Genomic DNA, 12713 nt, shown 5'->3' on the forward strand with positions numbered 1-12713 from the left:
CGTATTGCTGAAGAATGTGTGAGGAAGGCTGTTGAGGCGAAGAATGACCGTCGGGAGTCCCACCGCAGGGAGCACAATCAAGAATACCCAACAAGGGGTCAAGAGTTTAAGAGAAGAGGATACCCACAACGTTTTCCTCAAAGGCGAAATGACTTTGCGACGAGTGAGGAGTCCCAAAGAAACGGTAAGGGAAAACGGGCAGCGGCTGCTTCTGATGTTTCGAGCTGTCAGAGATGTGGAGGTCATCACCCAAATAGACCGTGTCGTTATGGTTCGGGTTTGTGTTACAATTGCGGAAAGCTAGGACATTTGGTCAGAGATTGCCCACACCGGAAGGATCGGGAGACTGCCAGGTCCGATTTTCGTACCTGAGGTAATAAGAAAACTGATAACTTAACTCTTTACCACTTTATATAATGCTGAAGGCTGGTATTCACTCGTAATACATGGTCGAATGAAAAATTATGATCTGTTCTAGATAACCCTAAGTTATCTTAATAAAAGGTTTGGTGAGCATAAATGATTAGGTAGGCCTTTAACGGAAAGCAACCTCAGAATGGAATGACTGGTGGGTGATGTCAAAGCCATCATTCGGGAACTCCGTGTCGAGGTAGATTGGGACTTTGCCATGGTTGCAGAGGAGTTGGACATGTGTCCTAGAAATGTCCTAAGGAGGTCAACCGGAATACTACCAAGAGCCAACAACAAGGTCGTGTGTTCACTACAACAACGGGTGATACCGTTAGATCCGACGGTTTGGGAATTGGTAAGCGAAAGATTGGTAACAACGTGTTAAAAGTACGATTAAGTTGGTATGTGGTTTTGGCTATCATAGATAGAAATCTAGTGAATGCCAGTCATGCTAAGTTGTGGTTGAGTACTTGAGGAAATAAGTGATAGAGCTCGTACTAGACGAGAGATCCGAATAAAGCAACGGAAACTTGTGGAAGCAGTAACACAGGATAGCTACGAATAAGAGCTGTAAAAGTTTATTATAGTATCTTATGTTTGAATATTAGAAGGGTTAAGCGGGTTACTGCAAGTAATGATCCCAAATTAGTTGGAAATGATTGCGGCTGCGAGCTTTGATGGTTCTAAAGCGGATAAGGAAATTATCATTAATGCACAATTGGATTTAGATGATGAGAGAGTGCAAGTTGTGGTGTTGAGAGATGAGTACTGTGATGTTTGGTCATAGTGATCTTGGTTTTAGTTTGAGATTTATAATGATTGGTTTTGAAAGACGAATGTGAAAACCATTAAATCGAAATGTCGATGCGGTATTGAGATTGGTTTGAGGGAACCCGTGACAGGTGGTAAACTCCAATTTTTGGAGAGGTGCTGTTGAAAATTTTTCCCCAAGAATTTGAAAGAGTGTTGGTTTTGGTTTTGAAGATGATTTTTGATATGAGTAATTTTAACAAAAGAGATGTGTCTCAAATGCTTTTATAGATTATTAAAGGAAATGCGAACTCTTATGATTTTGTTAACTCGCTATTCCGAACTCATTTGGTTTCTAGAAATGAAAGGGGTTTTTGATTGATAAGCCAGAGGCTTTATATCAGCAAGTCATGAAGAAATTTGAGGGTTTGAGAATAAGAAAGTAAGTTTGGAGATTATGCTTGGAGTTGAGCTGTGATTAGAGGAATTGGCTTGGCAGAGAGAGAGAGAGGATAGTGATGGAGTATGATTAAGGTGTGGTGACGATCATTGATTGATTATAGTGATGTGAAAAAAAATGGCTATGATTAACGATGATGGCAATCTTATTGATGACATGATTCGAGATTTAATAGGGTGTGAGTTGATGAGCCGGTAAAAGTAAGGGACGAGGCTGTTGGTCGGCGTTGAACGAACGACCGAGACCCTCAGGGATAGAGAGATCAGAGTGCGGCAACGGAAGCGCGCAGAGTAAAAAGGACCTTGGAACTGTTATACGTTGATATAAAGGAAGACTATGCTCGCGTACTCGTAGTGATGGATGGAATTTTCGAGGGCGAAAATTTCTGTTAGGGGGGTAGAATGTAAAACCCGGCCTAACCGAAATTGATTAAATAATAAGTTAAGTAGGAGCGAATATGGTTGGAAGATTTTGCAATTGGAATTTGATGATTTAAATATGATATTTGGATTCAGTGAATTTTTTCGAGTCGGAAAACATAGTTTTCTGCGTAAAAGCGCGCAGTGAAATTTTGACCGGAAGTACCGGCTGAGATTTGTCTGGTACTACAGCTGAGAAAATTGATTATGGGTAAATAAGATTAAGAAATGAGGAATTATAATTAGGAGAGGTAGAAATATTTGAAGTGCGATTTAGAGCGCTAATCTTAAGGGTTTTGGTCCAAAATTGGGCCAACGGACAAAAATAAGTGAACTGGGCCTAAGTGGGCCCAAGACCCAACATATATAAACATTAGTTATGAGCATTTCAGCTCATTTTACCCTAAAGAGAAGGGTTGGGGCGCTGAAATAGTGAAGAGAGGAGAGAAGAGAGAAAACCTAACTCTCTTTGATCTTCAAATCACCATAACTTGAGCTACGGAGCTCCGATTGACGAGCCGTTTGCGGCCACGCGTCGCTCTTCTCATCCTCTACAATTCTATCTAAGTTTTGTGGTGAGTATTCCATTCATCTCTGCCCAGTTTTCGAAATTCCCCACTGTTACACGTTTTTGGGAAGTTAGTGTTGAAATCTTGTGATTTTGGGTGTTTAGGGATACTCCAACATGGATTCTAAGTGGGTTCTATCCCTACTTCATATGGGCTGAGGTAAGAAGTGCTCAAACTCTTGTGATTTATCATCCTTATGAGCCCTAGGTTGATGTATGTATGTGATATTGGTTATGTTAGTGTATTTGGTGATTTTGATGCACAATTGGGAGGTTGATATTGCTTGTGGAGCTTTGGTGAGGCTTGGAGCTAAGGTTGGTGGAGACTTCCAAAGAAGAGGCTCAATTGATTTGGCTACAAGAGGTACGGTTTAAGTTCCATTTAAGTACCGTGTGGTGTGATGAGAATTCCTAGGCTAGATGCCCCTAGGATTAAGTTTGGATTGTGTAAATGGTTGATGCTAATATGCATAGTTGGTATGTAATGTGAATTGATGATTTGGGTTGAGAATTGTGTGGCCTTGTATGCTTGGTGTATTGAAAATTTGATGTATTGGGTAATGAGTATTAATTTGTGGTTTATGCATTTAAATTGTGAAATTGGGCCGGAGGCCGTAAATTTTGGGCCGGAGGCCGGAAAGAGGTAAGGAAGGTAAGTTGATGTGTGCATTGTATGATGACACAAGTGATTGGATGAATTTCATATAATGAATGTATGAATGATTGGGTTGGTTATTGGATAATGAGGTTTGAGGAGTTGAAGTGTGGAAATTGGTAATTTTGGGTGAAATTGTATAGATGAGGTATGTTTGATTTTGGTTGAGATTTATTATGTGGTCATATATGTGAGTATGATTGTTAATGCCTTGATGGTATGATAATGCATGAGAGGTATATATTGTGATATATGTTTGAGGAATGATTAAGGTTGATTTGTGGGTGGAACCACGTGATAGTGATTATGATATTGATTATGTATAATGATGGTTGATTGGAAATAGTATTGTTGGAAATTGAGATGAGGAAGGATGTAGGACATGTTGATATGCTTGGAATTTAGCCATTTGCTTGAAATGGGTAAAGATGGTTATATGATGGTTTTGTGATTCGTGGTAAAGTGTTAATGTATGAGTTGAGGAGGCTTGATGTTGATTTTGGTATATTTTGATTGGTTTCAAAAAGGGTTGAAATTGGCATGTTTTGATTGATTTTGAAAAGAGTTGAAAATGGCTTGTTTTGAAAATGGCACTTTGTGGTTTTATATGAAAACATGGTTTTGGGCATACTTTGACGGGACATAACTTGGACTACGGATCTTTGTTTTGTGCCAAATCTGTTTAGAAATGAAATTGGGTCCGGGATGTCCATGCCGTTCGAAGAACGGGTGAAAAACGATTTAAAATGAGGAAGTTATGTCCGTCGGAAGATTGGGGGTTGAAGCTGTGAATTCAGCAGTTTTTAACTTAGTAAATTTTTAGCAGAATAACCCCTTGCGCGTGGGCGCACTTGGCGCGTACGCGCCGATCTTTCAGAAAACGCCATCCACGCGTGCGCGTGATGTGCGCGGGCGCGCCGATAGTGCTGCACCCAATGCCCAGCCATTTTCCAGAGAGTTGTGCCAGAACTGTGCCAGCTTTGTGCCTGGGGCACGAGAGTATCCACGCGTACGCGTGGTTGACGCGTGCGCGTCGATATGGCAAATTTTTAATCCACGCGTTAGCGTGCATGACGCTTGCGCGTCGATGAGTTTTTAAGGACATCCACGCGTGCGCGTGGAGTACGCGTACGCGTGGCATTGTTTTCATGCCAAAGTTGATATTTGAGTTTTAAAAGCCAAATCTCATACTTCTAAGCCTCCGATCTCACCACTTATATATTAAATCTTTATGATATGCCTAGCTATTAGAAAAGGGCTAGTGAATGAGGTAACTTGCGAGTGAAGCAAGGGGAAAATGAATAATCAATGAGGATCATTGAGGATTATGTGAGATGTGGAGGATGGTGGTGGAAGTGCTTGTTATGCCATTGGCCGAAGGGCCGTAATTGTTTATGAATTGGCCGGTTCTGGATTGAACCGTGAGCCGGAATAGCTGTGTATGCTATGAATATTGGCTGGTTCTGGATTGAACCGTGAGCCGGAATAGCTGTGTATGCTATGAATATTGGCTGGTTATGGATTTAACCGTGAGCCGGATGGCTGATATGGATGTTGATCCATGGATGAGAATTCATGCATGTTTATGCTGAATTATTGATAATTGTGAATTTCACTTCCACTATCTGAGATACGAGTTTACCTGGGTAGTAGCAAGGGTTGTGGTTCGTCCCGCTTGCTCCGGGTCAATACTTGTGTTTTCTCTCTGGTTGTAAGGGTGACAGGGCACCGATACCCTCTAATGGCGACAGGGCGCAGATACCCTCTAATGGCGACAGGGCGCAGATACCCTCTAATGGCGACAGGGCGCAGATACCCTCTAATGATATTAATACGCAACAGAGAGACTGTGCCCGGGTTAGCTACCGGACACGTCGGGTTGGCTTGATAACCGACAGATGATATCATCAGCCATAGGGCAGGCATACATCATTTGCATATGTTTGAATTGTTTGGGTTTGCCTATTTGTTTTGGATTTCCGTATCATATATGCTATGTTACCTGATTACATGCTTCTTGTCCTACTTGTACCTTATTTGTGTATTACTTGACTGTATTGCTTGTGTTTGTACAACTGAGAGATCCCTCATGATGGTGTTGGTGGATGTTGGGGGCTGTTCTTGATGAGATGAATTGATAATGCGATTGCATAATGATGATGATTTTCGAATGAGATCATTTGAGCCCCCCTGGGTGGACGTAGTGATGTGATTTCACTGGCTCCAGGCGAGGGTATGATGTATTGATATAGAGCTGCTGAGGCAGAGCAACTGGTAATGGTTTTGCTTATGATTCTGAGTCCGATTCGTGAAAGAATCAGTGGATTGGGAAAACATGTGTAATATGAACTAGATTTAGCATCCCCTTACGTCAGATGCCTATTTATGGATTAGTGAGAATCTAGGCTGGATATTTGGTGAAAAGGAGTTTAGGATGCTTAGTGAGTTTTTATTGCCGTGCATTGGATTTATTTGGCACTTTTACCGTACTGGGAACCCATGGGCCCGGGGTTCTCATTCCGTATATCTCTTGTTTTTCAGATACAGATTCAGGTGCTCAGAAGTGAGCTGCGGTTCGTCTGAGAGACGGCGAAGATATTTATTTCCTCTACCTTGTGTTTTGATTAGAATCTCTCCATCTTGTTTTGAAAAGATTATATTATGTATTGAACTCTTTTGGAACTTGCCTATAGAGGCTCTCATGTTTTCTTTGGGAGAGATTAGGATATATTGTTGTCAACTACTTTTGTACTGTACCCTAGCCGGCCTAAACTTCGCGGGTCGCGACTAGTGGCTATTTACTTACGTTATATATATCTATCTGTTATCTGTCTCTCAATCTCCTTTATGTCTGTCCGTTTATCGCTTTCGGCTTCACAGTTTAACTTTTCGTTGTCGAAACGTGAGTGATACGTCTTTGCGATTTTATTTCTACTCTTTTCAGGCTTCTCGATTAATACTCCTTTCAAAATTAACTATATTTATATATTAATAATCCACCTGAGAGTCGTACCACCGTAATATCATTGACTTATGACTCGAGCATAAGGAGCTGAATATTAGGGTGTTACAGATACCATAATGTAACACCCTACCACACAGAGTTTTACGCTTAAGTAGTAAAGCAGAGGTGGCGAGGTATTACGACCTCTAAAAGAAAAGACATATAAATATAGTTGAAATAAATTGTATCTAAGAGCCTTGAAGAATAAGCTAAACAAGAACGATAAATAGAAAATCGTGTGACACTCGCATGGATATTCATAAAACGAATAGATAAGATCAAAAGGAAGCTGAAAGTATATATACATATCAGAGTTCTAAAACTCAGATTGCAAGCTCCAAACTCGACCTGCGAAGCTAAGGCCGGCCAGAGTATATAATTATATATATATATATACAACCCAAAATAAAACTCTAACTACATAATAAACACCTGTATCTCCAAGTCAACCTCTCGGAGGGACAAAACACAAAATGTACATGCGGAGATTCTATAAACATATATACATAGCCTAAAACAAAATATGACAGTCCAAAAGGTAGTTCTTTGCTTATAAGAAGGATATCCAGTGCTCAACGAGGTGTCTCTCGACCTGCATCTGAAAAGTAACAACATAGTATGGGATGAGAACCGGAGGTTCTCAGTATGGTAAAGGTGCCCGCATAGTTAATATAAAAGGTCTCAGAAAAGTCAGAGGCATTCCTAGAACTCCGACACTCAAAATCATTCTTAAATAAAATAAACTAAACCAAAAGTTAGGTAAGTTATCTAACGTATTCTAGGTCTGAATCTAACTTTAACTTAATACTTCACTTTCTGTCGCCTCCAATCCTCCGAATCACTGGTGGAACAACCCTCTCTCCTCACACTTTCGTCAAGAGGAATATCTCAGAAAACATACACATATAGTTCAAGCAAGGAAAACACAGATAGAGAAGCATTTACAGCAAGTAGAACAAGTAGCGGATAAGCAGAATTAAACAGTTAAGCAAACCAAAACAATGCACACTCAAGCAAACAAACAAATGCATATGATGTATGCCTGTCCTATGGCTGATGAGTCTCATCTGTCGGTTATACAGCCAACCCGACAAGTCCTGGTAATTAACCATTGGACAGTCCCTCTGTGTGCGCATCCCCAAGCTCAATAATATTCCATGGAGTCAAACTCCAAGCTCAAATATAATATTCCATGGAGTCACACTCCAAGCTCAATAACATAGTATTCCATGGAGTTAAACTCCAAGCTCAATAATATTCAATATTCATATTTATATGCATGCCCATGGGGGAATCCGGGGAGTTAAAGTGCCCGGTCACATCTTGCGACAGAGGGTCAACAAATAGTCTGAAATACACAGGCCACATAATAATCTCTTTCCTTTTTAAAATAACCCTTCAAATCAAAACTCTAATTCTCATAGAAATCTTGGCAGTATCTCCTCTAAAACTCGAATTTCTGCCACCCTTAAAGGGTCCCAACTACCAAACCAAACACCTCTCAGTCATTCAAATCATTTCCAGTAACAAATTATTTCAAAATAAAACAAATACCAATATTAAATCTTTTCTCAAAACTAACCAACTTCAACAGCAAATTATTAACAACAGCTAAACCACACATTTTATTCCATATAAACAATCCATCAATTATACATTCAGTTCATTCCTATCTTAAGGTCTTCTAGCCTAAGTTTTCACGTGACATTAAACATTAACTACGAGAAACCAAAACCATACCTTCGTACGGAATCAAAATATTCAAAGCTCTGGAGAAGCTTTCTGACCGAGCTATCGAAGAAGAAAACGTCCAGAATCGTCTTTGCCTCCTAAAACTCTCGTTGGCCAAATCCAAAGAAAAGAGGAGCTACGCTATTGTCAACTTCCACTAATCAAAAATGGTGTCAACGTGTAGAGGAGGAGATTACGAATACTTTCACCGGATTAGATTTTTGATTGGAGTTACGGATTGCAAGAAATCGAAACCAGAAATTCAAAGAGATTTACGTTATTTCTTTTTTTTTTCTTCGTTACGCTATTCTCTTCTCTCCCTTTTTTTTTCCTTACGGTATTCATATATATATATATATATATATATATATATATATATATATATATATATATGATTTAAGAAAGCAAGCCGCCTTAGGCTTTCTTTATTATATATACATAAGGATAATGATAAACCTTAGTAAATATATATATAATGATTGAAGTATTAGGTTAAATAGTGAATAATAATAATAATAATAGTACAGGAACGAACTTTAGTGAATAATAATAATATATATATGTAACTTAATCCAGAATATAAACCGCCTTTGATTTCCATCTTTTATAATTAATAATAGTAATAATAATACTAACAATAGCAATGATGATCATATAATAATAATAATAATAATAATAATAATAATAACAACAACAACGTAGTGTAATATAATAACAACAATGATTTTATAATACTAGGGAGCAAAACTATATAAGTTTATAGTACATATAATACTCCTGATAATTATATCCAATGTTTTATAATAATAATAATAATAATAATAATAATAATAGTAATAATATGGATTTGATTAAATTCAAATTATTATAAAATTAATTCAATTACTGATAATAAAAATAATTTTTCTAAAAATAAGGAATTTTAATTTTATAAAATAAATTATAACTTATTTATATTTATATTTTTAAAACTGAGGGTCTCTACATTCTACTCACCTTATAAAAATTTTCGCCCTCGAAAATTGATATAACATGGAAAAGATTCATTCTAGCGTAACTTCCCTTCTTAAACATGTCAAAGAAAAACAGAAAGGTTTGACATGCTTAGTTTATAAATCCAGGATATCTTATGGCTTAAAGTCTACGCAAAGCGGAAGATACAAGATAGACTCGATGCAGAAAGGTTATAAGGCATGTTGGTATTAGAACGACGGGTTTATCGCTTCTAATACTCGCTTCATCTAGCTCTTAAGTTCTGCCAATTCTATTGGTGTCACCTTACGTAATACAATCGAAACTGGTTCAGCCTCTGACACTGAATTTATCACAACTTACTCTTTCTCTTGACACCTAACAGATTATCAATTATGGGTTCAATCTATGTCATGTCTCTTCCTCATAACTTACCATCTCTGGGTTTCAGGTAATTGTCCCGCACAGCTCTCAATATTTCTGGTCCCATATGTATAACTTAAGTTGTATATTCATAATAGTTTGACGCACTACTGCTGCGCCACTCTTATTATTATCCTCCAAGAATTTAGTCACTTTTCTAGGCTGACCACTATCGTTTTGTCTCACCATTCGGAGGTCTTTAGTCGATCGCTCAGTTGAAAATCACAAGGCTCACAACTCGGTAATGTACTACAATGAATGCTACGTGTTATTTACTATGCAAGGCAGTCGGAAATTTCGATTATCAGTTCGTGATTACCTCTAATCGAAGTATCTGCGCTTCCAGCACCATCCGCTGTCATAGTGAACATGCGTCCCTGATGTTGTGCCTTTCCAGCTTCTTGATTCTTCTTCTTTTCTGGACAATTCCAAGACAAATGCCCAGCTTCACCACAGTAAAAGCATACACCTAAACCAGCCCTGCACGGAGTATTCGGGTGGTACTTTCCACACCTCCTACAAGTTAAATCATTCGGTGGGGTCTGAGCTTGCTTTCCTTTGCCTCTTCCCTGGCTGTTATTATTACTGAATCTCTAGAAGTTATTCTGGCCCAAATATGGTTGTGGGGTGTAACCGCCTCGCTTAAAATCTTGTCCTCTAGGGGCGAAGTTCCTTCCCTGATCTCTCCTAACAAAAATTCGTTGATCACTCTTATCTGTTGTTGCCTTTCTCAGACAATCCTCAGCAACTCTACTTTTGTTTACCAGTTCCGAAAACACTCTGATCTCCATTGGTGCAACGAAGCTCAGAATATCACTTCGAATACCTCCTTCATACTTAATACATTTCCACTCAGCAAAATCTTCAGGCGCACCTTGACAGATACGAGAAAAGCGACATAACTCCTCAAACCTACTAGTATACTCAGTAACAGTCATTTGTCCCTGCTTTAACTGCATCAGTTCAAGTTCCTTGGCATTTCTGACTGAATTAGGAAAGTATTTCTTATAGAACTCTGTTCGGAAAACCTCCCAAGGAGCCACAGTGCCATCTGGCTGCAGGATACGTCGTGTCCCCTGCCACCAATACTGAGCCTCACCCTGCAACTGATAAGTTCCAAACTCAACCCATTGCTCCTCAGGAACCTGCTGAGCCTGCAGTGCCCGTTCCATAGCCTGAATCCAATTGTCTGCATCAGTGAGATTTGAGGTTCCCCTGAAGGTCGGAGGGTGAACTTTCAGAAATGTAGCAAGTGTCATGGGACCGTCCTCATCATTATTGTTTCTGTGATTATCCTGGTTTATCTGATTATCCAGTGCCTCGGCTGTCGCCTGCATAGCCGCAGCCATATTTCCCAGTGCAGCCATGAAGTCTACTGGATCATTTCCTGCCGGGCCAGGAGTAACGGTGCCTATCCTACCTCTACCTCGCCCGCGACCGCGTCCATGAGTCGACATCTGGTCCCTTCACACACCAAACAAGTGATATTAAGTTGATCAGTCTTAATATCGCAAGTCTAATGCTTCAAGTTCCAAATGCATGCTCATGAACGTTTATGCCACATATATCAATCAGATATCCTAATAGCACATACACACACCCAGAGTATGCCCAGAAGCATAATAAGTCCATCCCTCAGGCTCTACAGGAACGAACTGCTCTGATACCATAATATAACACCCTACCACATAGAGTTTTACGCTTAAGTAGTAAAGCAGAGGTGGCGAGGTATTACGACCTCTAAAAGAAAAGACATATAAATATAGTTGAAAGAAATTGTATCTAAGAGCCTTGAAGAATAAGCTAAACAAGAACGATAAATAGAAAATCGTGTGACACTCGCATGGATATTCATAAAACGAATAGATAAGATCAAAAGGAAGCTGAAAGTATATATACATATCAGAGTTCTAAAACTCAGATTGCAAGCTCCAAACTCGACCTGCGAAGCTAAGGCCGGCCAGAGTATATAATATATATATATATATATATATATATATATATATATATACAACCCAAAATAAAACTCTAACTACATAATAAACACCTGTATCTCCAAGTCAACCTCTCGGAGGGACAAAACACAAAATGTACATGCGGAGATTCTATAAACATATATACATAGCCTAAAACAAAATATGATAGTCCAAAAGGTAGTTCTTTGCTTATAAGAAGGATATCCAGCGCTCAACGAGGTGTCTCTTGACCTGCATCTGAAAAGTAACAACATAGTATGGGATGAGAACCGGAGGTTCTCAGTATGGTAAAGGTGCCCGCATAGTTAATATAAAAGGTCTCAGGAAAGTCAGAGGCATTCCTAGAACTCCGACACTCAAAATCATTCTTAAATAAAATAAACTAAACCAAAAGTTAGGTAAGTTATCTAACGTATTCTAGGTCTGAATCTAACTTTAACTTAATACTTCACTTTCTGTCGCCTCCAATCCTCCGAATCACTGGTGGAACAACCCTCTCTCCTCACACCTTCGTCAAGAGGAATATCTCAGAAAACATACACATATAGTTCAAGCAAGGAAAACACAGATAGAGAAGCATTTACAGCAAGTAGAACAAGTAGCGGATAAGCAGAATTAAACAGTTAAGCAAACCAAAACAATGCACACTCAAGCAAACAAACAAATGCATATGATGTATGCCTGTCCTATGGCTGATGAGTCTCATCTGTCGGTTATACAGCCAACCCGACAAGTCCTGGTAATTAACCATTGGACAGTCCCTCTGTGCGCGCATCCCCAAGCTCAATAATATTCCATGGAGTCAAACTCCAAGCTCAAATATAATATTCCATGGAGTCACACTCCAAGCTCAATAACATAGTATTCCATGGAGTTAAACTCCAAGCTCAATAATATTCAATATTCATATTTATATGCATGCCCATGGGGGAATCCGGGGAGTTAAAGTGCCCGGTCACATCTTGCGACAGAGGGTCAACAAATAGTCTCAAATACACAGGCCACATAATAATCTCTTTCCTTTTTAAAATAACCCTTCAAATCAAAACTCTAATTCTCATAGAAATCTTGGCAGTATCTCCTCTAAAACTCGAATTTCTGCCACCCTTAAAGGGTCCCAACTACCAAACCAAACACCTCTCAGTCATTCAAATCATTTCCAGTAACAAATTATTTCAAAATAAAACAAATACCAATATTAAATCTTTTCTCAAAACTAACCAACTTCAACAGCAAATTATTAACAACAGCTAAACCACACATTTTATTCCATATACACAATCCATCAATTATACATTCAGTTCATTCCTATCTTAAGGTCTTCTAGCCTAAGTTTTCACGTGA

The 12713-nt window shown here is 39.0% G+C and overlaps 1 protein-coding gene across 1 annotated transcript; it reads right to left on the reverse strand.

The window, feature by feature from the left end:
* Nucleotides 1-9986: 9986 nt before the first annotated feature.
* Nucleotides 9987-10850, reverse strand: LOC130962795 (uncharacterized). The gene has a single exon (XM_057888962.1). It carries the CDS (start codon nt 10848-10850, stop codon nt 9987-9989), a length of 864 nt encoding a protein of 287 aa, XP_057744945.1.
* Nucleotides 10851-12713: the final 1863 nt, after the last annotated feature.

This window comes from Arachis stenosperma, chromosome 2 (genome assembly GCF_014773155.1).
Source record: "Arachis stenosperma cultivar V10309 chromosome 2, arast.V10309.gnm1.PFL2, whole genome shotgun sequence".
NCBI classification, from domain to species: Eukaryota; Viridiplantae; Streptophyta; class Magnoliopsida; order Fabales; family Fabaceae; genus Arachis; species Arachis stenosperma.